Genomic DNA, 26,883 nt, shown 5'->3' with positions numbered 1-26,883 from the left:
GTGACCATAATGTTGATCTAGATGCTACCTTATATACTACAGTGTCAGTAACACTTTTGTATATCAACGAGTTTAATGTCAATGACTGGTGGACTTCCTAAATATTCATTAATGGCTCTATTTATGTTTCTACGAAAATTTAAAAACATTTGTACATGATTAGAATATTCAGATAAATGTGGTCATTCCATCATTGATCACCATTAATGAATGTTGCTATCATCCACATATTTCTTCGTTGCAGTGTCATTGCTTGATTCTGGTTCTCTAAGGCCAGTAATTTTATTAGGAGTCATATTGAGAGAACCAGTGATTGTATCACCTGTAAACATTAACCCATGGCGATTTTTGTCGTTTTTGCCTGAAATTCGAGTAGGAAACACATTTTAAAAGCTGTTTCTGAATACATCCTAATACATCAACTTCCAGGTGATTTTTCAATAACATTAAGCCTAGTTGTGTTAGAAACGCAGTTTTTCATTGGCTATTAGGCTCGTGCATGAGCAGAAAGGTAAAAGTTGGAGTTCTTTTTCTTTTTTTATGCTTAACGGACCATTTAAGACAAAATATCAAAACACAGCTGTGAACATTACACAGAACTAGTAAATCCCAGCAAAACTGAACTTAGAACTCTTGACTGATGGAGTTTTACCTTGTGAATTAGAGTAGCAAGGGGAATATCATCTGCCTTCAGGAAAACAAATTCTTAACATTCTAGCTAGTGTGGCCATTGCATGAAAGATCATTTTCAGTACTGTGAAAAAATTCAACAAGATCTTCAGGAAAGTTTGAATAATAGTATCATTCAGTCTCAGATGAGAGTGAAGATGGACAGTAATCACAGTTGCATCACCTTCTGACCCTCTACTGAACTATTAAGCAAAGCAACGATTGCACCTAGTAAAGGCAATATGTTGGTGTGCTGTTTATTTATCCTTGTAATTGTGATCACTGTTTGTGGGTGTACAGACATGATATATGATGATGCTAAGGCATTGAGCAAATAAAAATTGTTTTAAGTGTATTAAATGCTTCAAAGAAAACTTTTTTTCTCTTCAGATTTGACTTTTATTTTTTTATTGACTTATATGAGTAGGTCACTAATTCTCAGTTGTATCACATCATGTTTTTATGTCATCTTTTGTGTTTCATTATTCAGAATGGATAAAAGAATACTGTTTATGTGAAAGAGAATAGATTCATGAATGTTTTCATTGATGCAATGTATCAAAGGTCAATTTGACTCTCATGCTTCCTCCCTTCTGTCTCAGTCTCTTTCTTGTACTAATGGCAGGAACTAGCGATTACAAGCATTCTCTTTTCAATATTGATAAAAGTCAATAATTTTTCATTTGCGCTGGGCATAGACCAGAAGAGTGACTGTCTTTCATCTATTGTTTATGATGACACTAGGTTTGATATTTAAATTTATTAGAGTTTTGAACCTGAAGCACAATTTTTGTCATGGAAGTAACAATGTTTATTATGGAAGTAATGGTGTTTGTTATGGAAGTAACATTGTTTTTTAAGGAAGTAACACGTTTGTTATGGAAGTAACAGTGTTTGTTATGGAAGTAACAATGTTTGTTATGGAAGTAACATTGTTTTTTTAAGGAAGTAACAGTGTTTGTTATGGAAGTAACAATGTTTGTTATGGAAGTAACAATGTTTGTTATGGAAGTAACATTGTTTTTTAAGGAAGTAACAAGTTTGTTATGGAAGTAACAGTGTTTGTTATGGAAGTAACAATGTTTGTTATGGAAGTAACATTGTTTTTTAAGGAAGTAACACATTTGTTATGGAAGTAACAGTGTTTGTTATGGAAGTAACAATGTTTGTTATGGAAGTAACATTGTTTTTTAAGGAAGTAACAGTGTTTGTTATGGAAGTAACAATGTTTGTTATGGAAGTAACTTTGCTATGGAAGTTTTATTGCCATGAGCATTAGTACATTTTCCAAATGATTATTACAGGGAAGTATGTGTTAACATTACAGGGACAAGATAAGCAATGAAAGCAAATTTTGAAGATACATGTAATAAAATGAATATTTGTGCTTTTTTCCAGGGTCATGGATGGTGTAGCAAAGGTAACAAGTGCCCAAAATCCCATGACCTCGATCTCATTCTTGATCTTGACCACCTCCAAGAAACTAAAAAGAGCCGGAAAAGAAAACGCAGGAGAAACAGACAGAAAGATGATACATCTGTTGATGATAATGTTACCATGGAGACAGATGAAACTTTATCAGATACAGAAACTACTTGCTTTGAGTGTGCAGAAAATGTGTCAAAGATGACACCACAATGTGAAGATGATGATTCCTTTCCTTCTAGTGATGGTTGTCAAGGAACAAACAGTACTGTTTCCAGTAGCAACTGCCAGTCAAAGAGAAGTAGTGTCAGTTTCAGTGGTGGACATCGGGCAGGGTTTGATGCCTTTATGACTGGATATATAATGGCAACATATTTTGCTACTTATGACGGCAATGGTGATGATGCTGGTGGTTTATCAGAATTTAAGAACAAAATTTACCTCAGCGGTAAGGATTACCCACTTCAGGTGATGAAAAGTGGATTTGCCAAGACATCAAAAGAACATTCAGAGAAAATAATGAAAATTAGGAACGGTAGTGACCATTGAATTAAAGCTCAACTGCAATTTTTTCAGTTGATGCAACTGTACTAAAGAATTCAGATTTTGACGTTTAATATGTTTAGTAATTATATGTCTAAAACTTATGTTCAAGATTACTCCCCAACAAAATAGTTCAGAATAATAAATTAGCCATGTTCAAATCACTTTTCACAGATAAATATCCTTAGTTGAACAAAAAATCCAAGTTTTAGGTGCAGTATCTTTACAGGTGACTGAATTTGCTTTAAACTTTTCAGCGACATTTCTCTTTGGATTACGCAAGCTTTATTGTGGGTAGCTACTCTTCGTGGGTTTGTGCAGTCAGCAGCTGGACTCGTCGTATAAGCGAGTATATATGGTATTAGCTTCAGCCACAGATAAAAGTAATGCATTTCAGACACAGGTTTATATCCAGATCTGTCAACAGTTTCTTAAATAAAATTAGAATTCAAGACAAAACCATAAATATCTGCAAGTCAGCATCAACAGTAGTTAGACTATCTCACCTTACATGCATGACACCTTATGATCAGGCTAAGGGAAATAACTTTTCGTGTTAATCTTTGTATCTAAAGAAGTCTATATTTTCAGTACAGATTGGTTAAAAACCAGAATCTCAGTCCATTTCTTCTATAATTTGCTCTCCACAGGAGATGGGTTACATATGTAACCTAGCTGAATACTTTGTATATTTGTGGATGTATGAAAAGAGGTTTTTTTATAGCATCATTGGAACCACCACTCTGAAAATGTAAAAGTGGTGGGTGACGTGTATGCATGCAACTGAGTTTATGGAAGAGAGAGGGTGGAGGAGAGAGCTTGAACTAGGCACAGCTTTATGACAACCACCACTGTACTTTTAGAAAGATTCACCTGTGTAAAATTAATCAATATGAATTGAATTATGTCAAAGTGTAACTGTTCTTATTCACATTAATTACCTGTTTGCATTTTTATCATCTTAATACAGTAAAACATGCTTACTTTAAATATGGATACAACAAAATGTATTGTTTGTACAAAGTGTATTTGCATATCCCTTCAAGGCTGATAAAATCTCATAGCCTGATGTCCAAGACTATTCATTTTCATTGTCAGACAAAAAAAATCGAGGCATTAGTCTGGTAGAAGTGCTTTTTCCTATTTTAAATACTTTTTTTCAGGCCATTCACGACTTCTAGGTGTACTGAATGCTTGAATCTACCTCTGCCATTTATATCCTATGATAACATCATAACTACGTAAATAATCTAGTCACTAATAAGTATTGCATGCACACATTCGATTACTGTTTGGCTGCATATTAATTGACCAAATTATCGGCTTATGAAAACACTTCAAACGAGCTAATCCAATATGATTAATCAGCTGTAATTTTTTGCTGCTGACTTCATTCAGATACAGGTGGATCTCCATTTGATTTTTATTCAAGGAGTGAAAGCAATTAAATTAATGAAAGACATGTTACTGACATTAACATCGGTTTCTTTTATGAAGTGATTAAATGATGGTAATAATTCTTTAATTTTTAATTGATTTTACACCAAAACAGACCCCTCCACAAATAGTGTTTGAAGCAAAACGATGCCAATCAATTTAAGGAGCTGCTTGTGGTTATATTTAAATGATGAAGTATGTTATGACCACATATGAAGTAGTTGTCAAGTGAGGTGATCTTTATTAAAGGGATAAAATCAGTCTTCTAAAGGACTCACGGTACTATTTCAGTTCCCACAGTAAACCTATGCAAACACCATGATATTAAAAATTAAATAACTTAAAATTTGTGAGTGCTTATGATCAAACCTATATTTATTAGTATTGATGAAACCTGGATGTCAGTTTCTGTGTTGAGGAAAGGATATGAATCGTGGCATTTTCTGGACCTGCATGTGCTTGAAACATGTGCTTTTAATTCCGCACCAAAGAGTCGGGTGCTAATTTTAGTATTGAGTATTCCAATCTCAAGGCTGTTAAAGGACTAAAATTTGATCAATAAAACAATGTCTCTATTTTTTTCACTTACAACTAGGATAAGTTCTCAATTCTTTTTCCTATAACATAACTTACATTATTAACCAATCCTGGTCAGCCTAACCTATATAGACTCTATTTTATGTTGACCCATTTCCAGGCTGATTCCAATTTTTTAATATCATTAGTACCGTGTGTCCTAAAACAATTGCAGTGTCGATAATGATGAGGATCCAGAGAAGGAAAAGTCACATGAAAGTGGGGATATAAAATGTGACACATGTTCTGCCTGTTTTTTACTTTGACAAGTCATCCATACCGATTTGACGAATACATCCTGCAGTTATATATGGATAGCTGTTTACTAAATAGCCTGGTACCCTATCTCGACTTCACTTCTCTCCATATGGAGAGAAGCATAGAGGAGACAGTCAGGGTGCTGGACTACTTACTCAAGACTTGCCGTCTTGTACAGTTCAGTAACAGTCTTTGAGATGGCAGTCACGCCTCATCTATGTCTCTGGGAATTATCTGGATATCGATCTTGATCCCTACCAGGGCAACCCATACACTGAGTGTGGATATACTTGATCGTTCATGCTAAGATCCCACCATGGAGTGGACGGAATAGAGCTTTAAGACAGCAAGAAAGGAATTTATGGAGTGTTGCCAAACTCAGAATGTCCACAACCATTAATATGCTTTCAACACAAGCAGACAGGGTAAAGGCCACAGTCAATTTTGATGAGGAAAATTCAACCCTTCCTTCCATCTTCCCCCACAGTCCAGGAAACACTTGCTGTTATGAGACCCATTCCAAACGCCATTGTCACAGATCTCCCCAAAGTAGACAAGAACTATGCTGCTGTCAATCTGACTTCGCCTGGTTACTATATATTGATAAAGGTGTTCTGCACTTTGAAGCTTGTTCTCAATATAGCAGCCATGTCTTCGTTGCTGGGCTTGATGTCTCTGGTGATTGTCAAGCTTGCAGACAAGGCCAGCAATTCACATCCCACCCTGACCCTGCAAACCTCACTTCAAATCACCTCAACTGCTTGGTGGCAAGACAGAGGAAGTGCTGAGGCAGGCAGCCCAAGAACTGCTCCTCCATCTTTCTGCACAGCAATCATTGCCATGTACATCATCTCCAACTCATCCTTAGTGCCATGATGGCCAGAGAGGAGGGATACAGGACTGTTCATTGCACAACCCCAAAACCAACTGTGATCCCATTTCCATACATGAGACAATCTGCAAATCAGTTTCTGAGGCAGTCCTATTAAGGGGATAGGAAACAAAGTTTCTTTACCACCATGCCTCCACTCTCTCATCATTGACTCTTGTCCCAGAATGGCCACAGACAACTATCTGGCAGATGCTTGACACTTTTTTTCTTAAACACTGTTGGATCAATCTCTTTCTGCCAGGCAAGTGTATACCAGTAATCAAAATTCTGGGGGTTTCTGTTCTTGTTTTGCCAACCCCCTTCCCCTTTCATCCTCTCCATTCCTGATGGAAGTACTGTCAGACTTGGTGAAAGATACATTTGCAGTGTAGATTGCTTCTGGTTAGGGCAGCCAATGATAAACTCAGACCCATCCTTGAGTTTGACCTCAGTCAACTTCCCCACCTTCCAGAGAGTGGGTTAACCTTCATATGGGGAATCCAATCTTTTCCCCTCAGAGATTAACCAAGGTATTGATAAGACGCTCAACATTCCCTATGTCTATTACCTGTCCTAACTTTAATGTAATTGAGGAACATATCCAAAAGAAAGTAAATTTTTCAGTACATTAAGTTTCTCCTAGAATACTTATCCAATCACATTGCTCTTAATACCCTCCCATAATGTGAGCATCCCATTACACAATGTTCCAGTCAGCTTAGAACTAGTGACACATGTTGGTGGCATGGGGAGGTATTTGGCAAGAGTTATTGTGTTTGTGTGTGTGTGTTTGTGTGTGTGGTTTGGATTTTTAATGTAGCTTTAACAATATTTCAGTCAAATTACCATGATGTCTGCAGTGTGGCATTTTAAAGTAATGTATAGCACTGGGGCATCATGCTGCAGACATGTAGCATGATGTCCCAACCAGTCACATTATCCTGACATCAGGCCAACCAGTCCTAACACTAACCTCTTAATGTTGAGCACCAAGCGAGGCAGCTCTTAGTACCATTTTTTAAAATAAGTCTTTGGTATACACACACAGCGAGAGAGAAGACAAATTTTTGTCTTTGGGAAGGCTGGATTTGGGAGTTAGTAGGGCTTATATTCCTAACGTTAATCTGATCGGGTAAGTGTTCAGAGAGGAAAATAATTTACTCCAATGAGACATAAACTACAGACTACGACATCTGCAAAAATAAAACCATGAAAGGAAGTGACACTCTACTGGTCGAAAATAATTTCCAGCAATTCAAAAGCATAACCTTTCTTCCTTATAAACTACTGAGTGTTCCAACCATCTCAGACTCTCCTCAGCAGTAAAATGATTTTGAAATTATACGCAATGGTGGACATATTGAATGCACAGTTGGCACCATTTTCATTTAGGACCAACTAGATATTATAAAAAATCTATTTTTAAAACAATGCTGTGTTGATAAAGCCATCCATTTTGGTTGAGTGGAGATGATAATGTTTTCAAAATGGACACTATGGTAGCCATATTGAAAGTCAGTTTGCAACATTTTCATTTATGACAAGCTAGACACCGTAAGAAGTCTTCTGATGAACACTCCACGTCAAAAAGAGGAGTAGCATTAACAAAATTTGTCAGGAATGCCACCATGGTGGCCATATTGAACATCAGATCAGCACCATTTTATTTTTAGACCAACATGACATTATGGGTAATCTTGTGAAAACCTCAGGTTGAGTACTTTCCCTTTTGGAGGAGTGACAATGGCATGTTTTTGAAGATGACTGCCATGGTGGTCATATTGGATAAAAGATGCACATCATTTCCACTTAGGACTGATATCATAATAATTCTTCTGGTGCAAACACAATATCAGTGGAAAAATAACAATAGTAAGATCTTCAAGATGGCCTATGTGATGGCCAGCAACATTTTGTTTAGATGTTATATATATATTGTGTCTCAACTTTTGTTGCATGACTGTAAATTGCAATGGGTTATAAATAGGTGTTGACAAGTTTTAAATTCAATCTTAATAATGGACCTGCTTACAAATGTGGGGTAATTTCCCAATGGATCATTAAGTAAGGTGGGTTCTGTTCCAATGTAAGGATGTATTGTGAAATGTTGCATTGTAGGTATTGTAACATAGATCAAGTAGGAAAATATTGCGAAAACAACACCCTTTGGTGTATATAAGATCAAAGATGTGGACAATTCATTCATTCCTATTTCCTATGTTCTTGTTATAAAATAAGGTTGCTGATTTATTTAATGTTGTGTTTATATATAATTTGAGAAAACTCATTTGCTTGGAGTATTCATTAGAATTACAAAGTATCCATTGACTTCAGGCTAAAATATAATTCTGGGATTATTGTAAATTTATTCAAAGGAATTCTAGAGAATGCCATTGTGATACATCAAGACTACTGGTACATCAGCACATTCAGGAACTGGAATTCATTCAGAACACTGTTCTTTTGGACTTGTGATAGAACATTTTATGAGTATTTTTTATTTAATTTACAATACTGTTAAGTTCCTCTTAAATTTTCATTTACAACATAGACAAATTATTTGTTAAATTTTACAAAACGTGTTATTTTTGCTTCTTTCTGTTATTGGTTTAGGACCATAGAGTGATGTGTGTGTGTGTGTGTGTGTGTGTGTGTGTGTATTTTTTAACTTAGCTTTTTCAGTCATATATATCACTACGATATCTGCAGTGTGGCAGTTTATAGTGATATCTAGCACTGGGACATCATGCTGCAGACATGTAGTAATATATGGTAATTATAGGTACAGCCATGTAATTCGGGCAGTTTACCCATGTACACTATATATACTCGCAGATAAGTCAAACTGCAAACAACAAAGATCCTGATACGACATGGCATAATGCACCTGCAGAGCAGGGTCTATACTGTTTATTCTACTAATTACTTATAACAAACTGTATAGACCCAGATCTGCCAGTACATTGTGTGATGGATGATATGGGTCTGTGCAGTTTGCAGCTGCACTTGACTTGTAAGCAAGTATATACATGTACAGTACTTGTCTAAAAAAAAGAAATTGTCAAAAATGTATCAGTTCATCATTTTTAATTTGTAAAAGCAAAATTTGCTCATTTTTTGCAGACACTGGAAAATGTCATGGTGAGATAAATTAATTACAGAAGTGCTGTCCTCAGTATCATGAAAATAACCACCAAATATGCCCACTTATACGTCGAGTCAACCTGCAAACTGCACAGACCCAAATCTGCCATTGCATAACGCACTGGCAGATCTGGGTCTATGCACTTTGTAAGGATTAATCAGTAGAACAACAGACTTTAGATCTGTTTGCACATTATGTGATGGCAGATCAGGGTCTATGTTGTTTGCAGTTGGACTCTACTTATAAGCAAATACATATGGTAACAAACAATATTTGAAGACAAAAATGCATTACACTTGTAAATTGCTAAACATTTTTACTGTGCATTTACTTTTCAAGGACTCGTGATATGTTTTCTTGTACCAGTTTCAAACTAAGCATAATATTATTTCATTTTCATAAAACTATAATTTCACTCAGAATCTTCAACACATCTGTTGATTCGTGATCTTCATGGATTTCATTTTAAACAATGACAGACTCTTTAAACTGGTATAAATTTGTATTCCTCTTGTCAAAAAGTAAATGCAGTGCTAACATTCATAATATACTGTTCTTCATTTATCAAAGAATTCAAAATTTCTTTCTCTTGATTTTTTTAAATTTTTTAAAAAATAGTTAACAAAATAGTACTTTGTATTTTCTCCAAAAGCTGACAAAATATCTTCAACTATTATCCCTCCAATGTATTCTGCAGTTGGCATCTATGCAGCTTTCAAGATAACTGTACAGAAAGTAAACTTTCTGGTGTCAAATGATACCGCCTATACTTGCATTGATGCAAAAACAAAACCTGATCTACCCTCACATGTTGGCAGATCAGTGTCTGCATTTTCTGATATGCTGATTATTCCAAACAAAATGCACAAACCTAGATTTGCTTGCAATTATGTGACAGCAGATCTGGGTCTGTGCAGTTTATAGTTGGATCCAACATGGACATGAGTGTATGCAATACACTGTATTTCTAAACTTTAATGATGACTTCATGTACAGATTTATAACATTTTCCCAACTGTAATCAATGCCAACACGGCTGTGCCATTAATTGATCCATTAGCAATGTTTTCAATCTCAACATGGGATACCTTGATTTGCTGCCACATTATGGGACAATAGATCTGAGTGCTTGCTGTTCAGCTTTTGCATGTTATGCACAAGTATAAGCAGCAAACTGAAAATATTAATTCACTATTGGGGTAGCAATTAATTCACTATTGGGGTACCAATTAATCCCACTGGAGGGGGGGATTCATGATTTTGATCATGTTTACAGCAAACCACAAAATTAAAGATGCAGTTGATCATGCTCATTATGTAGTAACAATAGGAATCCTCAATGCAATAGGAATCCTCAATACAATAGGAATCCTTGCTCAATCCATTAATTCAAGTACTGATAACAATATAAAATTTATATTAAGAAAAAGAAAATTGATATCCACGAAAATAAAACACAGTACTTTATTTGTTTTTAAACACTGTGCAACTTGTTGCCATTGTGTTCGGTAATGGTGACAAAATGGTAATGTTTCGATAGATTTCTTTTTAAAAAATTCCCAGAGTACTATCTGTCATAATTATAGATATATATTTTTATTATTATGCAAAAGCATGTCTCTTAATATGAAAATTTTCTGAATTCTTTCAACTACAAGAAACGTGTAAAAGCAATGCCTTGGAGAAAAAGAACTTCTGTCAAGTAGTTCATGTTGTGAAGCTGTTAAATTACACAATACCATGTTATCAGTTCACAGTAGAAAAATAATCAATCGTGTCTATAATCAAACTAGATGTACTCCAGTTTTTTTTGCTATTGTGATCATGTTTTCTTTCAAAGTTCTGACATCATCTATTAAAAGCACTATCATTTGTCACCCCAGTGATATGTTTGACAACAAATGAAAATCTGAATTTTCAAGCTAGCAAAATCAGAAATTAAATAATAACTAAGCTAAAAATAGTTTTAAATACGTTGCCTATAGATATGTTTCTTTTCATGAAAATCTAATTGGTGAACATAATGAGAAGCAAAGACAATCCTTGCATGTTATTTGATAATGCTACGTACTGCACCCGTCTTAAAACACTAAACAACATAGTCCAGATTCTATTGATGACTACACAAGAGTTTCCAATACATTCTGGAAATAGCATTATGATTTGACATTTAAAAAAACCTATAATTTAATAATAATAATAATAATAATAATAATTTTGTAAACACATCGTTCCTCAAGACAAATATCTGATAAACTATTCCATATTATGCAACTCAATGTGATATATATATATATATATATATATATATATATATATATATATATATATATATATTTATATATATATATGGTTTAGAAAGCTGATTAGTGTAACAAACAACTTAATATTTGTCTTAAAATATTTCTGTCAGGGCTGTTCCATTTAAACATACACAGTACCCACCAGGAAAGGCTTTTTTCTAAAAACTAAAAGTTACATGCCAGCATAGTCGGATGTCACAGAGTTCAGATGAAAATGATACAAAATTCTAAACTGCATCTATGTGTCTGCTCCACATTAAAGGTGCTTTCCACAAGTCCCAGCAGACCTTAATCATTTGACCATTTTCTGACTGGAGATTAAAACAGCTGCTACCAAACTTATAAAAATTATCTCATTAACAATTAATTAAAATTACTTTATAACAATTATAATTACTTAGCTCTTTTAATCTTCAATTCATGGGATATTCCGACTAAAATTAACCTTTGGTGTATTTCAGGTGTGCTGCACTATTTTCGTATAGTCAATAAATCAAAGAAACCATCTATACTTGCTTTTAAGTCAAGTCAAACTTCAAACATGATACACCCAAATTTGTCATCACATAATGTCCTGCAGATGTGGCTCTCTCCAGTTGTTAAGAGTACCAATAGAACAAACAACATGCTAAGATCTGCCAGCACATTATGCAGCAGCATATCAGGGTGTGCATTTGTTGCAATTGGGCTTGACTTGCACTGAAGTATATATGATACGACATCATTTATCTATACTAACATCTATATTGGGTGCATTTTGAGTTATGAACTTTTTACAATCCCCTTATGAATACAGAAACTATTAAATTGTACCATAATTTTCAAATGAAATTAGTATGATATTGCAATTCTCTATTAATTGTATCTACAGCCAGCAAGCTAAAAAGTACCATTCTGCTCATTCATATAGATTGTGTTCTCCTGACTAGGTATTGTGTCATCATTTGTAAATAGTGCTCCATCTTTATAGCTCTTCAAGATGGAAACAACAAACAGACCCACACTGTAAGTGAAGTTACCTATATTGTGGATTATTCCAACCAAATTGTCATTAATAGTGCTGACAGATGCTAATGAATGTTGTAAAAATACAACCAAAACTAAAATCTTGTGAATAAACTGACTAGCTATATTAAAACAAGAAATATAACCAAAACACATGGATCAACGAGTATACACATTACAGAACAAGGAGAGGTACAATGAGGGGCAAGGAGCTACTGTACTGTGTACTGTGACCAATGATTATACACATATTACAAGATAAGCAGTGGTATGTTGAGAGGCAAGGAACTACTGTACTGTGAACTGTGACCAATGATTATACACATATTACAAGATGAGCAGTGGTATGTTGAGAGGCAAGGAACTACTGTACTGTGAACTGTGACCAATGATTATACACATATTACAAGATGAGCAGTGGTATGTTGAGAGGCAAGGAACTACTGTACTGTGAACTGTGACCAATGATTATACACATATTACAAGATGAGCAGTGGTATGTTGAGAGGCAAGGAACTACTGTACTGTGTACTGTGACCAATGATTATACACATATTACAAGATGAGCAGTGGTATGTTGAGAGGCAAGGAACTACTGTACTGTGAACTGTGACCAATGATTATACACATATTACAAGATGAGCAGTGGTATGTTGAGGTAACCACAGTACCATGCACTGGAATCAATAATCATACAAATATTACAAGATAAGCAGTCATACAATGAGGAGCAAAGAACTACTGTATCATGCAATCTAAGTTTCATAAGACTTAAATAAATTTTAAAGCATTCTGTGAGATAAGGAAAATGATGTCATCAGGTGAAAATGAAGTGCCTTAGAGTAAACAACCATTAATGCAAATCTGCTGGGTAAAGTTGTCAAATTTCAAAACTTTCTTTGTATATTTTGTGTTTCAATGCAAATAATTTTTGAATTTTCAATCAATCTCACCCATAATTTACAAAAAGATTTAAGATTTGATCAAATATTGTTAACTTTTGTGTATGGTTGATATGTCAGTGCTTTAACAATATCTACCAGCTAAATGGACTCGGCTGGCTACTGAGAGTACACTTTGATGTTTGACATGTACAAGCATGGAGTGATTATCATAACTGGCTGTATAGTCTAGACTGTGAGCAACATAGATGCATATTTGCCAGTGTATAATGTGCTAGTATAGACCCTTATCTGCCACTGTATGCCTACATAGACCCTTATCTGCCACTGTATGCCTACATAGACCCTTATCTGCCAATGTATGCCTACATAAACCCTTATATGCCACTGTATGCCTACATAGACCCTTATATGCCACTGTATGCCTACATAGACCCGTATCTGCCACTGTATGCCTACACAGAACCTTATCTGCCATTGAATGCCTGCATAAACCCTTATTTGCTAGTGTATAATGTGCCTGCAGATCAAGTTAACAGTTCTTAATAGTACATGACATCAAAAGAGTCCATTCATTCATTTTCAAATTGTATGCTGAAGATACATTCTTCACTCATTGTTTTTAACAGCAGTTTTTAGCACATTTTTGTCAGTATCATGCCAGGTAAATGAAAGCTAAATGCCATTCCCATGGGTGAAACCAAGGCAGTCATCCTGGGCTGGTTTGAGTAGGCACTGAACACACAAAGCTTGGAGCACAAGTCTGACACTCTATCAACTGAGCTAATATGGCTCCCCGCTCAAGTTACAAAAACACATCTGACACTTGCAGCACAGCAAGAGTCAAGGCCAAGAAACTGCATTGCCAGAACCAGGTTAAATATACCTATTCCTCAGCATAAGCACAGTATAAAATCAGAGTAACTCACTTTGGAAAATATTATCATGTAATTAAACATCAGTTTTTAGTTCATGGTAAGAATTTCATAATTTTTAGGAAAAAAGTGAAGTTCTGTAAATTTGAATATGTATACATGTATACTTTCAGTGAAACCTAAGTATTCAGGTGAGGTGCTACTACTATCTAAAGGACAACAAAACTGAATATTTTAGGTGTTATTACAAAATGATTCACACAAAGACCAAGCTAAAAGTTGTCAGCCTTCTACAAGATTTATGAATAAAAAACAACTTACTTAACAGCTGGTGACATACAGCAAGACCTTGGTTGTTGTTGTTATGGGTTGAAGACCATTTCTCGGCACATGACAGTATATTTGGTGGTGGAAGAACCCAGGAAAACCCTAAGTAGAACAACCAACCCATAGAAAGCTACTGGCTAGATTTCTCATATATCCATTTTGGTTGAGCCAGAGACTCAAACCCACACAGCAGTGGTGAGATCTCAGTAAGCTGTAAAGGCAAGCACCTAAGACCACTCTGCCAATCAGGGCCCTGTGAGATCTTGGTAACTCATCAATCAGAATTTTACAAAACAAGATATTTTTTCTCATATAAAAGCAAATATGAATTAATGAACAAGATATAAAAATGAAGTTGGAAAATGCAGCACACATGCCAAAAAAACAAGGAAAGGTAATTGGACAGTATGTATTGGTAAATTCTGTAATATGTATGCCAACTAAAAAGTACCTATGAAAACCAAAACCTGGCACAAAATTCTTGGTGAACACATGGTCATTTTGTGACAGAACAAGACCAACTTATTCCACATTTACCATATTTAATTGATTACAAGTCTGTTCTTTATGAAAAGCCCACCCCATACTTTTTGACAAATTCTTTTGGATGGTCCCTGGTCTTGTTATGGAGGAGATACTGTTATGACAATACGTATGTCTACCACAAGTATGGGTTTTATATAGAACACTGAATATTTACAAGTTTGGTGATCCATATGTGCTTATTGCTATCTATAATTTTTCATTTTCAATATCTGTACTGTTTTTGTCCATTATTCTGTCCATCTATCCATTATCAACTGTTTTCCAGGTCAAATTTAGACTCCAAAACCACTTAAGATATAAAATTTACTACACATATTAATTAATGTGCTAATTGGTATTATTAATTAATCCTTGTTTCAATATTGTTTTTATCCACCTGTTCATCCATCCATCATATATTAGTTTCCTGAGCAGAACTACAAAACCATATCTCTATTAAACTTGATAACTTGATCACGAGCCACATGCAAAAATTTGCTACACTTTTTCACTTTTGACTGCCGGCAATACGATTTCCTTGTTTCTAATGTATATACATAAACCTGCTTTACCATTTGTTAAGAACCAGAATTATATTTTATCGTAAAGTTAACGAAACATAATTTTTTATACTGTCAGAATGAGCCAAAGTTTCTTTTCAAAACACAGCCAGTTGTTGATCAACAAAAAAGGTTACTTTCCCTGATGTGCAAGAGTTTGTTTCACTGTGTTGCTGATGATGCAGCTTTACGAATATTCACGAAAAACAAGGAAATGTTACTGCATACAACTCATCATTCTTGTTTCATGTTTCACTTACACATACATGTTAATAAAAGACTACAGATTAAATATAATAGGAATATCAGCAGTTAATACAATCCAAGAAGTCTCATTGAAACATTTGCATCAATCAGCTATGGTTAGAAGAAACATCTGAGACAGCCAATGTGCAGCTTCCTTCAGGGCACCAACCAGATAGTGATTTTAAATGTACCCATATGATGTAAATGTAACCGAACAAAAACAGGTCAACTGTAGGTTGCACAAGTTTGATTTAAAGCCTGTATGTACCGTCTGGCAACAAAAGGGCTATTTAAATGGGTGATAGGGAAGGACATAGCTACTGTTTTATCTGTCTGTAAACATTTTTTATTTCTGGAGTATAATTCGCATTCAAGGTGGTGCACATGTCAAGCAAACTGCACAGAGGTGCCTTTAATATATGTTACCATGGAAAACATAGCACTGTACAAGTTTACAAATTGAGAGTACTGGATTAAACGGTACTAGTCATTGGGATATAACAAGAGGCTCAAGTATGTCTGATTTGCTCACCTCATTTACATAACCGAACAGTTGACCATTTTCACTAAGCATGTTTATGCAGCATAATCTCCCAAACTTTATTATTTTAACATAGTTTACTAAAGCCTGATTCTGTTTAAAGATAAAGGCATAATCAATATGCTCATAATGAAAGTCATCAAAGAGCTTGATGATATAAACCCACTTACAAAGTTTTCAGTGAGAAGTATGTCTAGATCTAGAGGGTTATCAAGGTCAGCGAATCCAATGCCTAGGATCTTAATAATATGCACCGATTTCACTTATAGAACCTACAAGAATGACAATATAAGCTGAATGTAGAACAAAATCCGAAAGGAATTTGGTCTTCAGAGTAAAGAACTCAGCCAATCAGATACAAGATTACTTCATTAATATGCATAGATGTTTCTCACGATCATACTTGTCCAACATCTGGATAATATATGACTATTTAACAAGTCTGATACCAAAAAGATTCGTTCAGAAATAGTGATGCTTGACTGTTGATGAGCTCAACCATTCATGAAGATGCTAAAATTTCACTCATAATCATGCTTTAGCATGATCTTGATGATATAGGCCTATTTACCAAGTTTGATCACAATTCTATAAAACTACAAGTGTCTAGAGTGGTATAAAATCCATTTCAGATACAAGATAACATCACAAATATGCATTGGTTTCACTTGTAGTAAAAATCTACCATTATCTTGACAATACTAGTTTACCAAGGTGGATTAGAATGGGGCCAGAAACAGTATCTCAAGGGATAAAAAGCTCGGCCAATCATATGCAAGATCACCTCATTAATGCATAGATATCGTTTGTAATAAAAATACAACTTCAAGAGTTGATCAAACTCAGCCTAAATGAAGAGCTGAACAAGTTCAGCCAATCAGATTCAAGATCACCTCAATAATATGCATGGACCTCACTCACTTTCAAACCTGTCCACAATGTTGATGATACAAGTCCAAATACAATTCTGACTAAAACTGGATGAGAATTGTGACTTCCTGTGTGTTAATAAGCTCAGCTATTTAGGTGCAAGATAACTTCATTAATGTCTTGCTCTTCATTGAAATTGTCCAAGATATTGATGAAATTGTTCCAGATATGGATGATATATATGCCCACATTTCAAGTTTGGTCAAAACTGGATCAGACATATGGTTTCCAGAGCAGCAACATGCTCAACTAATCCAATCTAAAATTACCTCATTACTATCGGTAGATTTCACTCATCATCAAACTTGTCTGAGATCTTGATGATATAAGCATATACTAAATATTCCAAGTATGATTAAAATTCAATTAGAAATACAATCTCAAGTGGTAACAAGCTCACTCAATTAGATACAAGATGTCTCATTGGAATGTAAGGATGTCATCATCAAACTTGCACAAGATCTTCATAATAAAAGCATACATTCTAAGTTTTATCAAAACTGGATCAGAAATCTGGCCTCCTGAGTGGTAACAAGTTCAGCCAATTGGATTCTAGATTACTTCATTAATATGCATGAATCATACTCATTACTGAAACCATCCCAGATGTTGTTCATATAAGCCCATACTTCAACTTTCATTATTAAACTCATCTGACATCTTAAAGATATAAACATATTACAAGTCTGATCAAAACTGGATAAGAAATATGATCTCCAGAGTCATAACAAAAGTCACATCATTACTATGCAAGGAGCTTGCTCAGTACCAGACTCTCCTAAAATCTTAATGTCACATCATTACTATGCAAGAAGCTTGCTCAGTACCAGACTCTCCTAAAATCTTAATGTCACATCATTACTATGCAAGAAGCTTGCTCAGTACCAGACTCTCCTAAAATCTTAATGTCACATCATTACTATGCAAGAAGCTTGCTCAGTACCAGACTCTCCTAAAATCTTAATGTCAGATCATTACTATGCAAGGAGCTTGCTCAGTACCAGACTCTCCTAAAATCTTAATGTCAGATCATTACTATGCAAGGAGCTTGCTCAGTACCAGACTCTCCTAAAATCTTAATGTCACATCATTACTATGCAAGGAGCTTGCTCAGTACCAGACTCTCCTAAAATCTTAATGTCACATCATTACTATGCAAGGAGCTTGCTCAGTAGAAGACTCCTAAAATCTTAATGCAAATATTCTAAGTTTTATCTAAACTGAATGATAAATATGGCCTCCTGACAGGTAGTGGATGCAGGATCACCTCATTAATATGTGTTGCATGACACAAAATGGATGCATGACCATATCATAAGCTTACCTGGCAAGAAAAAAGGATTAAACACTGTGAATTTACTATTGTAAGGGTTTTAATTTCCATGGATTTTGTGGCTATTATTTTGTGTAATAAAAAAACAACACTGGGCTCTTTCTCAAATTCATGAAAGCAAGTACTGCCAAAATGTCATTTTGTTTAATACAAAACTGTGACAATTGATACCCAAGAAATAAATGAATTCACAGTCAGCATTCTTTCTTATTTCACAAAGAAAAGAATTAAAAAAGACCTAACATGTAATAAATCTAGATCGACACCTTGGAAAGCTTTGAAATACTACAAGGGGATGATGTGCTACTTATTCAAAATTTAAATGACTTATGTGAAAAAAGGCACAATTTTAACAACATGAACAAGTAATTAAAAGTTTGTGAGCTAAACTAACTAAATATCATTAATTGTAGATTAAGTGACTACAATTATGTAATGCACTGAAAGTACATGAAAAATTATGGTTACAGTATAATAATTTATTAAAATAGAAATGTATTAAAACACATGTGACTGTCCAATTCAAAACTCTGCATTCTTCACACTGACACTTTGTGGTTATGGAACTAATTGAAAATGTCCTGTTATTCAGATTGCTAATTTGTGAGTCAATATGACCAAAGTAATCTTGCATAGGTTATCTCCCCTACCATATATATATATATATATATATATATATATATATATATATATATATATATATATATATATATATATATATATATATAATTCTCTTTAGGCAATACTGTGGATTCATTTTTTCATGACTAGTTTTTGGATCATTCTGGATCTAAAGATTCTTTACTGATAATTAAATTTGTGTACACAAATTAGATGGAGAAAGAGGCAGATTGTACAAATCCACAAAAATTATACTCCAAAATAAAATCAAGTCTACATATTGTTAAAATAACTATTCTTTTTTGTTTGCACAAATTTTTTCATTTTCATATCAAATGTATCAAATGCCAAAAATTCTGTTTGTTTAAAAAAAAAAATAGATTCTCTTTCGGATCCAACTTGTCGATAACTGATGCTGAAATATATACAACTTACTTGGGTTTAAGTAATATCTCTCTTTTTGTTTGCACAAAAAAATTAAACCACGGTACTTTTCTTTTCCCAACAAGACAATAAAACCAATTAGTATGCTCATACATTTTTGTTTCATTCTTTTAAAAAACAATTATGCAATACTGATAAATCAGACCTACAAAACTAACACATGACCCCAATTACTGATAATTGAATTAAACTAAGAACCCCACAGCTGAATACATTACTTGTTATACATGGGAATTATTTAAATTTAGGATGCTTATAGTTGTACCAGATTTTAAACATTCATGAAATGTCCATTCTGATTATAGTTGCAGTTTGCCCAAATTGTTCCAAATAAAAGCTTAAGAGTTTTGTGTACAACTTTAAAGTTTCTTGGATATAAGACCTGGCATGGTAAAATTGCAATAGATAATTGTAAGTTTTCCTTTTCTTTTGTGTTTTTTTGTTCTAATTATATTTACTATAAATCATAATACTCGATGATTCAACTGTTCAAAATGTAGGAATTATATAAAACTACTGAATAATGTTACAATATGCTAGAATTAATGTGATTTGTTGTACTTTTTGAACAACGGTACAATTTACTGGAATTACAGTAAACTGTACCTTCTAAACAATGGTACAATTTGCTGGAATTACAATAAGCTGTACCTTCTAAACAATGGTACAATTTGCTGGAATTACAGTAAGCTGTACCTTCTAAACAATGGTACAATATGCTGGAATTACAGCAATCTGTACATTTAAAAAAATGATACAATAAATATGCTATAATTAGTGTTCATTACTTACTGAAGCATTAGTCTGAGATTTCTTGTCAAAATACTTTGCATAGAGAAGAAGTATACTAACCCAATAACATAAATTTGTACCAATTATAAAATTAGTCTATTAAAATGACTCCACCCCTTATCCAGGATTTAATCTGTCTGTTATTCTGATAGTAAAACTACTTTTCAGAGTTCAATTTTAAAACTGAAATAAAAATACTTCCTTAATGTCTTGTGCCTTAAACAGCCATCCTGCTTCTTTTGAGCATGGGTGTCTCTTAAGATATGCAGACCAATCATTTGTTCAGAATACAGGTTTCAACCATAACAAAACATGTTAACCATTGCAGCAGTCTTAGAACTTCATTTGGTAATACCATTAAACCTGGTAAAAATGGCAGTTATAAAAGCTGATGTTACTTTAACTGACCACAGCTGGTGATTACACCAACTTAATTCGTCTTGCCTGCAGAAACCTAGGACAACATTAACAAATGTACCATAAAAGGTTGGTACAAAACTTGACCAGATATTATGCCCTGGACCAACTATGATGTCCATCCGCAGTAAAGTATCATGTTGCATGGTGAACATCCTTAGAATGCTAAAAGCTTCAACTCTTTTCTAATATAAAATTTCATTCTTTGTATTGCTTCTCTACGCAATTTTGTGGAGAAAAGACTTTAAAACTCTAATTCTAAGCAAAATGAACAGCAGCATCATGACTATTTCAACTGCCTACAAATGGTTAACTTTTGGTATGTTTTATAAAAGTCCAACAATTCTGCACCAACTAATATCTTCAATTTAAAATAAATCACATTAAAAAAAAAATACAAAATTGCACGAGAATTTTTCTCTGAGGAAAATCTTTATATTTTGATAATGAAAGTAGTAAAAGTTGAAAAACAGTTAAATATACATATAAAGGTTAACAAATTACTTGATATATTACACACAAGTCCTTCCTGCAAAACAGTAAATCTAGATGGTAACCTTCGTAATATCTTGTGCCATGTAACAATTTGCTGCTATGTGATACTGACTCTGCATGCTTCAAAACTGCAGCTCAAAAAACCTATACCTCATCAGCTGCACACTGCCAAGTCTGATAATTTTAACTTCCAAGCTTTCAAAAGTCCATGCACATCAAAATGAAAATTCTAACCACAAGATGGTCACACAAAGTGCAGCAAACAGATATGAAGTTACATATGGCACAGTCTACAATACAAATACTACTAAAAATATTCTGTTTTTATTCTGATTCAACTCCATCAGCAGTAGACGTTAACACTGTTGCGTGACAGATAATCTTCCACCTGCTAATCTGTCACAGCAGGTCAACTCAAACAACCAGCCACCTTGACAAGACACCTCTAGTATGTGAGGTGCTGACAAAAACAAATTTCAGCCTTGAGAAGGCCACCAAAGGAAAACCAAATGCTGCCTTCAATGCAGAATTCATACAAAGACGCCACCTTGCTGGATCCCTTTTGCTGCTGTTTGGAATTTGCTAACTTCTGGAGCTGCAGTAGTAGCAGTAGCAGCTGGACTAGCATGATTATCTCCCTTGGCAATCTGTTCTCGGCATGTGTTTGATTTAAAATTTGCATAATGCTTTCCCTTCATGTGATGAAGTCCTAAATGATGATATGGTGTTCGGTTAATGGGCCAACTGTAAGGTGAACGCATGTTGCGTTTTGTTTTCCTGCGTAACTTTCTTTCTTCCAACTGCATCTGCAGGCGCTGGATTTTCACCCGCAATGAACTATTGTCTTCTGTCGGTACAGGTGGAGAACTTGATGGAGGAAAATCTATGGAGGGCAAAAGAGTTTATTAGAGCCAATAAGGATATGTGTTGTGTGTGTGTGTGTATATATATATATATATATATGCATGCACATACATTCGCACATACAAAACTATGTGTGTTTTGTTCTGAAGAGGCAGACAAAATGAGTTTGATATGGCATAGGAATGCACTGAATCCATTATGTTCAGGCCTATTCATAACCCATATCAATCAAGTTCTTTCTCCCAGCCTGAAACAAAACCTGAACATCATTCTGTATTTATTACATAACCACTCCTTTACACATCTGAAATATTTTGTAGCTTTACAGTTCAAACAAAATTCAAAATGAAATTTGCATCTATACATGTTTGATACATGGCATCTAAAAATATTGATGTGAGGATATCCAAGAAGGCACTCCAGTATATCCAATCTGGATGTGTCATAAAGAAATATGAATACCTATATTTGATTTATCGATTACATTAATTTTAAAATTAAAGGGGTATGTATAACTGAATTCCAATTCTGTTATTTCTTCACCATATGACAAATCCAATATAATGCAGAATTTTTATTTTAAATCCAAATTATTTTTCACCAGAAAGTCGTAACACAAAGTCAATGCTCCAAATCTTTATCCAGCTTTCTTTTACTTTACTGATGTAAATCAATGTTAAGGATACCAGTTCTCATTGCAATGTACTCTCCAGAACTTTTAATGCAATAATAAAATAACATTAAATTCATTACTGAATACAGGAATAGAATCTTGCTCATAAATTAAAGAAACACCTCCTGCCAACACCTAGAATCAGTGACAAATATCAATTGTGGTTGTGTATAACATTACACCCATCAGTGAATAGTGCCGACTCAAGTATGTCATCTTATAATGTACAAAGGAGATCTGCATCCAAAGCTGTAAGATCAGTGTCTATGAGCCATTACAACAGGGTCTATAAGCTGTTAAATCTGAGCTGATAGGCTATTAGAAAAGGGTCTATAAGTTTTTAAATCAGAGTTGATAAGCTATTAAATCTGGGTCTACAAGTCATCAAAATAGGGTCTATAAGCTGTAAGATCAGGGTGTATACGCCATTACAACAGGGTCTATACAGTTAGATCAAGTTCAACAAGTCATTAAAACAGGGTCAATAAGCTGTTAGGTCAGGATCTATGAGCTGTTAGATCTGGGCCTATAAGCTATTAGATCAGTCTTTAAGCCATTAGGTCTGGGTCTATAAGCTGTTAGATCTCAGCCTATAAGCTGTTACATCCAGGTCTTTAAGCTGTTAGATCTGGGTCTATAAGTCATTAGATCAGTGTCTATAAGCAGTAGGTCTGAATCTATAAGCTGTTAGATTAGTTAGTCTATAAGCCATTAGGTCTGGGTCTATAAGCTGATAGATCTTAGCCTATAAGCTGTTACATCCAGGTCTTTAAGCTGTTAGATCTGGGTCTATAAGCCATTAGATCAGAGTCTTTAAGCAGTAGGTCTGGGTCTATAAACTATTAGATCACGATCTATAAGCCATTTGTTCTGGGTCTATAAACTATTAAATCCAATACAATAATTGTCATCAGACCTGAGTCTACAAGCCATTAGAACTGGGTTTATAAGCTGTCAGATCAACAAGGAACTTAAAATGAACCATGTGATGTGCCATCATGATGTACAACATATGACCCAGGTCTAAACTGTCCTCATTTGGATGCACTCTTTAAACATGGTTTAGAACAATAAAATAAAGTCTTCATTTAAATGTGATTCAAGTTTGACAGATACTGTACCTAGAATATTTAATTGTCAGACTGTGCCTAAAATAGCTCACCTGTTGACTTCTGCGCCATCACCTGTGTCTTTATTTGAGTTTTATTAACATTTTTACATTGCTGAAGAAGACGATAATGTGGCGCTGCTCCCAGAAGATCATTCAGGATTTGCATTATTATTCCTACATCTCGCCGTGGACGCCCAAATAAATCCTGACTGGATGAATCTAATGTTCCTGCAGAGAAAAGAGTACACTATAAGAAAACAACAAAAAAGTATATATTGTAATAATGGCAGTTCAAATGTGGTTTACAGCGATTAACTTTATTCTCTCTCTTTCTCTCTCCATATATATATATATATATATATATATATATATATATATATATATATATATATATATATATATATATATATATATATATATATATGCACATATTAATGTGTTTGATTTATAAACAATTTTAGAAGCCACTTACACTATAATCAAACCTTCTGTAACTGTTTTTTTTTAAAAAAACTTTACCTGAAGCTTATCTTCTGTTATACCACCACTAACACCATTCTGTTATACCACCACTAACACCATTCTTTTATACCACCACTAACACCATTCTGTTGTACCACCACTAACACCATTCTGTTATACCACCACTAACACCATTCTGTTATACTACCACTAACACCATTCTGTTACACCACTAACACCATTCTGCACGAGCTAGATGTCACAAGAAGTAAAAACCTCATGTCAATATGACCATTTGCTCTGGAGAAGTACTGATAAAACGTTCAAGATGTTCTCTATGGCACTCACAGTGGATGTCACTTTGGCACCATTTTCATTTATGATCATTTGAACATAAGATGCCTTTCAGTGAAAAACCAACGCTGATATGACCAACTGTCCATTGGAAACATTGAAAACTTGATTTTCAAGATATTTACGAAGTTGATCATACTGGGTAATTGACGGGCATGATCTGCATTCAGGACCAACTACATCATAAGAAGTCAATATGGTCATCCATTCTGGAGGAGGGATAAAATATTCAAGATGGCCACCATGGTGGCTATACTGGATGCCAGACTGGCACCATTTCACTTATGACTAGAACACATTAAAATATTTTAGTGAAAAAAACGCACATTGACAAGACCAACCATTCTGTCGGGTTATGACAAGATTTTTCAAGAAGGCCAACCAGATGACCATACTGAATATGAATGGGTGACAATTTTGGACCAACAATACCTTGAGAAGCAAATATGTGTACCTGAAAATGTTCCTGAATATACACCTTTGCCCAAGTTGTTGATACTGTCAATAACTGCTCCATTTGTTTGAGATCCAACCTGAGAATCCTGATGAATACACTGCTGAAAAAAATAGAAAAATTAATTAGATAATAAATGAAATATGTTAGTTATAAAACAATAACATAGTCTGATATAAGACTGACTGCTTTGAAATTCTTAATTTAATGATGACACTGACAAGAAAACTTTTAAGTTTAATAAGTTTGATAACGCCAATTTAAATCTGAACAAAAAAATCACATTTTCATTAAGACTTTCCAGTCTCCATGATAAAACGTTAGAAACGCTTTTCCAACATTTATTTAAAAGATCAAATATTTTTTTAAATATTATTTTAGCCTTTACTGGATATGTCATCAAGGTATTTTGTTTAATTTTTTTTTCTTTCTAGAAACTTTTAAGTTACCTCTTCAGGAGCTCCCCCCTGTACATGATTTCCATATGCCGAGCCATTTCCCAGTGGCACTGTACGGCGGGCCTGGCATGAAACAGACAGCTGTAGCTGGATAAACATCATGTGGTCACCAAGCTTCACAGCCAGTAACAGAGGAGCACGACCAGTCAAGAAGTCATCCAACTAGAAAAAAAAGTATGATCTCCCTTGAATTACACTCTTCCATGTTTTTTCATATTTCCACAAAAAATATGATTCTAGCAAAGAAAAGTCTATATTTACAATGACTGATCTTGCTCTTCATTGACTAATTCCATCTAATGAATTCATATTATCAGAATAAATATCTGAATTCTGATAACCCTACTGTCTAAATCTTCATACTGGAATAATTGTACAGAAAAATGATTGTGATACAGATTTATTATTAAATATACTAACATAAAGCAAATCATGCTGAACTGTAACTATATTAATATTTCAACTGTTAATTTTATCAGTTATACATATTTGTTAGAGTTTACTGAGCATAAAACAATGAGAAATAATTTATTCTCAGGCAAACTCCAGCTTCATTTTCTTGGCTAAAATTTACAAATGGCAATAAAGCTGAAGGTTTATTTGATTTATTTCTACAGCAGCAGGATCTGGTGACTGCCGGGGTCATTAAGGGAATCAATACCCCCACTCACAGAAACTACAGATCTGTATATCTTATTCCAAGGACCACAGAAACCACAATAAATAAGTCTGCCTGCATATTGAAGACTACAAGCTATAAAGTGATCAAGACCATATTCAGATTGTGATGTGGATAAAATGTCCATCAATGAAAAGGAGGGATATAATTGGAGTTCTGCCAAATATGTATCAGTATACACTGGACAAAAGAAAGTCATCTGTGTGAAACAAAACCAAACACAAAATATTTTATTATTAGTACCCTGGTGATTGATCTACCACAGATGTTAGCTTTTTGCTTTGTTTATAATGTAATGTATCTGTTCTAACTAGTTGCCAAAATGCAACTAGAGTAGTGTCCGTACAAAAGCCACCCCCCACCCACCCCATCAAGGTCACCTTTCCCTTTCCTTGAAGAGACCAATGCTCTACTACCCAAAATGAATTTATAAGAATTCAAGATATGTCAGTTTCTTCCATCTGTTTATTCTTTTTTAAGTGCTTATAATTGAAACCATCTCTGATATTCCTGCGAACGTCCACACATCCAATTTGGCACAGCAAATTTTATGTTTTAATACAAGTGCTTAAGAACACCATAAAACCT

At 34.3% G+C, this 26,883-nt stretch overlaps 2 protein-coding genes across 6 annotated transcripts in view; one reads left to right on the top strand and one right to left on the bottom strand.

The window, feature by feature from the left end:
* The window catches only part of LOC149807752 (target of EGR1 protein 1-like), a 36,102-nt gene extending 31,946 nt beyond the window's left edge, over positions 1-4,156 (top strand). For both annotated transcript variants that reach the window (XM_089970022.1, XM_089970029.1), the window contains exon 7: positions 2,068-4,156. In XM_089970022.1, coding sequence (XP_089826148.1) covers positions 2,068-2,643 — 576 coding nt within the window. In that variant the 3' untranslated portion in view covers positions 2,644-4,156. The remainder of the gene's footprint in view (positions 1-2,067) is intronic.
* A 4,693-nt stretch (positions 4,157-8,849) lies between these two features.
* LOC149807751 (midnolin-like) overlaps positions 8,850-26,883 on the bottom strand; it is a 51,849-nt gene continuing 33,815 nt past the window's right edge. For 3 of the 4 annotated variants that reach the window (XM_089970063.1, XM_089970037.1, XM_089970054.1), the window contains exons 4-7: positions 25,608-25,778; positions 25,159-25,261; positions 23,940-24,116; positions 8,850-22,123 (exon numbers count right to left, since the gene is read on the bottom strand). In XM_089970063.1, the coding sequence (XP_089826189.1) occupies positions 21,771-22,123; positions 23,940-24,116; positions 25,159-25,261; positions 25,608-25,778 (804 nt within the window). In that variant the 3' untranslated portion in view covers positions 8,850-21,770. The remainder of the gene's footprint in view (positions 22,124-23,939; positions 24,117-25,158; positions 25,262-25,607; positions 25,779-26,883) is intronic. The other variant, XM_089970046.1, reaches the window with a different exon arrangement.

The sequence above is a fragment of the Sinohyriopsis cumingii genome, chromosome 1 (assembly GCF_028554795.1).
Source record: "Sinohyriopsis cumingii isolate HCF-2022 chromosome 1, ASM2855479v2, whole genome shotgun sequence".
Lineage (NCBI taxonomy): Eukaryota > Metazoa > Mollusca > Bivalvia > Unionida > Unionidae > Sinohyriopsis > Sinohyriopsis cumingii.
Note: the sequence above shows the minus strand (reverse complement) of the source record. Positions and strands in the feature narration are given on the sequence as shown.